General features: G+C 48.1%; 1 protein-coding gene across 1 annotated transcript; it reads left to right on the plus strand.

Annotated features, from left to right (window-relative positions):
• The first annotated feature begins 241 nt into the window (after positions 1-241).
• LOC109776840 (uncharacterized) lies at positions 242-1,610 on the plus strand. Its single transcript, XM_020335504.3, has 3 exons — positions 242-664; positions 750-822; positions 899-1,610. Exons 1-3 carry the CDS (start codon positions 659-661, stop codon positions 1,249-1,251), a joined length of 432 nt encoding a protein of 143 aa, XP_020191093.1. The 5' UTR covers positions 242-658; the 3' UTR covers positions 1,252-1,610.
• Positions 1,611-4,848: the final 3,238 nt, after the last annotated feature.

The raw sequence follows: 4,848 nt of genomic DNA on the forward strand, positions 1-4,848 counted from the left end.
CACCCATACCGTGCTGTTTGTCGCAGTGGTATTAGTTGCCGACGTCTCCTACGTGACACCAAGTCGTCTCCCCAGGTTGCTGGTTAGTCAAGCGCTAATAGAAAACTAAGACTATCTAACCAGACAGCAACCACGGCATAGCTGTATACTATCAATCCATTTGATGATTAGGCATATACTAATTCAACTTCCAACCAGCTGTTAGAATAAGCACAATCTTAACTGCCGCCGTTCGTTGCAGAAAACGCACCAATAGATGATAAGGTACTGGAAATCCCGGGACTTCTTTTTGCGGGTGTTACATAATTCTCATCATGTCGACATCCGATGGAGAGTCGGCTGAATACATACGGGCTGCACACCTACTACTACGACTAGTTACTGACTTATAAACTTATTTCAAATCTCCTTGTAGAAACAACAATATGAAATGCATTTGCATAAGTTGGTTTTGCACTGTGGCAATAATTGTTGCAATTGACCAAGTCCAGGGTCCAAACCACCATGGGCATTATGTTCTACATGGTCCTCACTTGTGTATAAAGCTAGCCATTGGAGGGAAGGCGTTCGGGAGAGCTCGAGTACAGGCGGATATACCAAGTACACAAATCAGTAATCTTCAAGCATCCTAGTTTAATCTCGCCGCGATCCCGCGAAGATGAAGGTTCTGCATGCTCTTAATTTCCCTCCTCCCTGGCTTGTTTGTGAGATTCTATCGGTCACTCACCGTTTCTGTTATTCTGAACCAGATGGTGCTTAAGGTGCCGATGGTCTGCAAGAAGTGCAAATCTTGCGTTCTTACGATTGTGTCCAAGGTCAAAGGTCTGTATATTCTCTCCGTGGCCTTGATTCGCTCGTCTCTGTAACTTACTTGACACCTCGTGTGTGTCCATGGCAGGGGTCAAGTCGATGGCATACGACGAGGAGAAGAGCACGCTGACGGTGGTGGGGGATGTGGACGTGGTGGTGGTCGTGGACGCGCTGCGCAAGGGGAAGCACCCGGCGACGGTGGTGACGGTGGGCGACGAGAAGAAGGAGGCGGAGGAGAAGAAGAAGAAGGACGAAGAGGAGAAGAAGAAGAAGGAGAAGGAGGCCGAGGAGAAGAAGAAAAAGGAATGCCTGGAGCTGATGCAGAAGCACTGCCCCAAGGCTTGCCTGCCGCCACCCTACTGCCCGCCGCCACCCCACTGCCCGCCGCAAACCTACAGCTGCTACGTCGACGACCACCCCGGCCCCTGCACCATCGTCTGAGCGAGAGGGGAGATCATCGATCCAGCGCCACCGTACCATATATACAGCCGATCGTTGTTGCTGGTGCAAATTAAGCCACTCCTCCAGGCCAGGCACACCAATTAATTCGTGCGTACGTCTTGTTCATCGTTCAGAAGATTCAGAGCTTGCATGCACATTATTTTCTTCTCCTGTATCTTTTCCGGTTCCTGTGATCAAGAATTGTATGTCTCGACGGAGACCTTCTTTTACTACTCACAACTCGTCTACTTGCAATCTGCAAATGAGCTGTTTGGTTCATGACAATGCGACGACTTGGATATAAGATTGGTGGTGGGGTACTTAGCTTCACCTAATAATGTGACAAATTGATTAGTCTACCCGTCGGCATTGCCAAATGGAACAGTTTATTGCAACAATTTGTCCCTATTGACGCTGGAACTTTCATATGCCGTTGCCGATTGGTACTCTCCGGGAAACAAATAATTTCTGCAGATCACGCAATGATTCAGGTGCACTTTTACAATTCTCCAACTTACCTCTTGACCATTGAAAAAAAAACACTCTTGAGACTTAGGAGCTAAGACTAGAGAACAAATCTAAACTGTGTATTGTTATAACTAGATAATACCCCACACGTTTTTGCGAAAATGTTTTGCTATATATTTCAATGATACCTGAGTGTGCCAAACATGACCTTTGGACTAATAATATGAGAGCTAAAGCTGAAAGTAGGGAATCAATGACTGTTATGAATAGCATGCAATTCCAAACCAGAGAAGGAAAGGTCAAAATGCTATATCTTCTACTCCTAACTAGGAAATTGCCCGTTGCAATGGGGCACAAATATTCTAATAGTTTAGTACAATCATGGCAAATATATACCTTTACAGTCCTTATGCACATCTTGCCAAATCATGTCTTGTTCATAAACATTTAGCTAGAAAGCAAAATATAAGATGTAATAAATCCTTGGGTCCCGTTTTTATATGGACAGAATATGAGCGAGTGATGAAACCGCAAGATTGAGTTCTACTCCCTCTATAACAGAGTAAATTGTAAAAACCACCACATTTGTGGACCCTAAATCAAGAAACCACCATGTTTCGGTTTTTTGACAAAAACCCACCGGTATTGTGCTGACAGTTTGCGAAAAACACTGATCAGTCAATTGATTCCCTACTGAGCCGTTTGACGCAATAACTGACGAGTGGGTGCCACCGGTCAGGCTGAGGTGGCGCCAAATTCTTCCACCGTTTGTTTAGCCCGTCAAATTACAGGAAGGGCCCACCTGTCATCTTCTTTGCTTCCGTCTCCTCTTATGCATTTTATCGAGCAGTTTGTGGGCGTACAGCTAGCCGCCGCCGTTGTGCCCAAGCCCCGACACGGCTGTTGCGTGCGCCATGGCAGTCGCCCAGGTCACCCACGCCATGCCCTGACGCCGCCTGACGCGCGACGAGTCAAACGCCCGAGCTGCCCCCGCCATGGCCGTCGCCCAGGTCGCACACGCCCGAGCTGCAACCTGCCATGACAGTTGTCGTGCCCTCCCGCAGCACCCGCGCTACTGCCGTCCCGAGCTGGAGCGTGCTCCTTGCGCGCACCAAACCCACTGGAGAGTGCTCGTCGCGCGCACGCACGAAGATCCAGGCTCGTGCTCACCGCTGCCGTCGTCACCGCCGCGGCCAACGGCCATCCCCGGGATAGCCACCTTGTCCAGAAGCCCCGCCTTGTCGCGCTTGACCTCGTCGTCGAAGGAATTGCGTCCGGAAGCCCTCAAGCTGACGCTCACATCCTTTCTTCCCCGACCATGTTCGTCGGCCGCCGGCCCCGATCTCCGGCCATGGCGAACCCCGCGTCCTCCCGGCGACTCCCTCGCGTCCCTGCGGCGCCTATGAAGATGCGCGCGACCTCCCCGGGTTTTGCCTCACCTTCCATCTGTCTCCTCGTGAGCCCGTGCACTGGCTGTCAGTCGCCGCTGTACGGACGAAGCCTCCGTGCCTCTCCCGACCTCGCCTCCATGCCCAAGGTGAGCTCCGGTGCTATTCCCCCTTCTCCCCGAACCCCTCGCGCCGAACACCGCGCGCACCGCTGCTGCTCGTCGACGAGCTCGGTGGTGCTCTGGCCGCTCGAGGATCTCGCCGTTGTGGTGCTCCAGCGGCCCCGAATGCCGTGGCCTCTACCTCACAGTGTCGTAGCTAGTGGACGCGAGCGCAGGAGGGTGCCCGACGGAGTCGCCCACCACCAAGGAGACCACGCCGGGGTACATCTCGCCGGATTTGTTGCGTCGGTGGGAAGAAGATCTGCTGACAGGGCACACGTCCAACTTTTTTTTTTTTTGAGGATGGCACACTTCCAACTAACGTTTCGAGCAAACGGCGTTAATTTGTGTTGCAGTCATCACATAAAGCGGGCCCTCCTTGTCAGATTCGGTGTCAGAGAGCGCTTAGTCGAGGGATCAGTGTATTTTGAATTTTTTTTACTGAATACCGGAAGTTTTTTGCAAAAAAACGAAACATGGTGGTTTTTTGAATTAGGGTTCACAAATGTGGTGTTTTTTTTGCAATTTACTCTCTATAACAAGATATTTTTTGAAACTATGACAATGTCAAAAATGTCTTATATTACCTTACAGAGGGAATAGTTGCTTGTATTTTTCGAACACTGGCACATACATAATCGTATTGTCGTCTACCTCGCTTGTGCACCATATTTTTCTAGATTTAGTAGATTTATAAATGGTCTCATATATCTTGGGAGATGAAGTGTATTGTATGTCTAATTTGCAAGTGAAACGACTGCCACCTGCACAGGAGACGGCATATTAAATTTCTTATTTACAAAAATGACCAAAGATGCATGCAATGATCACTCTAAATACAGATTAGTACAACATGATGTTATGTGGTCAATGCAATGAAATCACGAATCCATTAGTAGTCAGGACTCAGGAGTAAATTATGAGTTAAGTGAATGTCACATCTTAAGTAACTTAGGAGTTAACTTCTACGAGGCGGGCTTCTTTTTTCTCCCTTGAGCTAGCATATTGAAGTAAGATGAGCCTCTACTGAAGATAAAGAGAACAACAACTCCGTTATACTCTTAATTGCAGCATGTAGTCATTTCATTGAACATCTCTTAGGTGTTTAGATAGACGGAGGAACAAGAATTAAAAATCATATCATACCATGACATCCTAGGGAAGAAGATTACCTTGCAGCTGGCAGTCCCGTAGTGGTCCAGCTTCCATCCCTGTCACCTCGCTTTTCCATGACGATCGAGTCTTTGGAGATGAAATCCCATTAGCAGTGCCCATGGCATATGATCACAATTTACAAGTTATACATTAATATATATCAACATACTGGAATGTATGGAAATCTGGACATTAGTGCATGCCTTAAATCATTGAATGTCTTGAGCTTGTACTCCTTATCTGTTTCACTACCTAAATCTGTGCTTCCCTCAAATAATTTCTCATGTGCAACATCAGCATGATCTGAGAAGATAAGCACCGTCCACTACCGCAGGATTGTTATTATCTGGACCTCTAATTAGAGTCACATGCTCTCGCTCTGTCTTGTTCTTGCAGCAGTAGCTGCTGCTGCTGCCTTTTTATTG

The sequence above is a fragment of the Aegilops tauschii genome, chromosome 3 (assembly GCF_002575655.3).
Source record: "Aegilops tauschii subsp. strangulata cultivar AL8/78 chromosome 3, Aet v6.0, whole genome shotgun sequence".
Classification (NCBI taxonomy): domain Eukaryota; kingdom Viridiplantae; phylum Streptophyta; class Magnoliopsida; order Poales; family Poaceae; genus Aegilops; species Aegilops tauschii.

Coding starts and splice junctions, on each gene's coding strand:
- LOC109776840 (XM_020335504.3), top strand. Junction 823..898: donor GATTGTGTCCAAGGTCAAAG/GTCTGTATATTC, acceptor TGTCCATGGCAG/GGGTCAAGTCGATGGCATAC.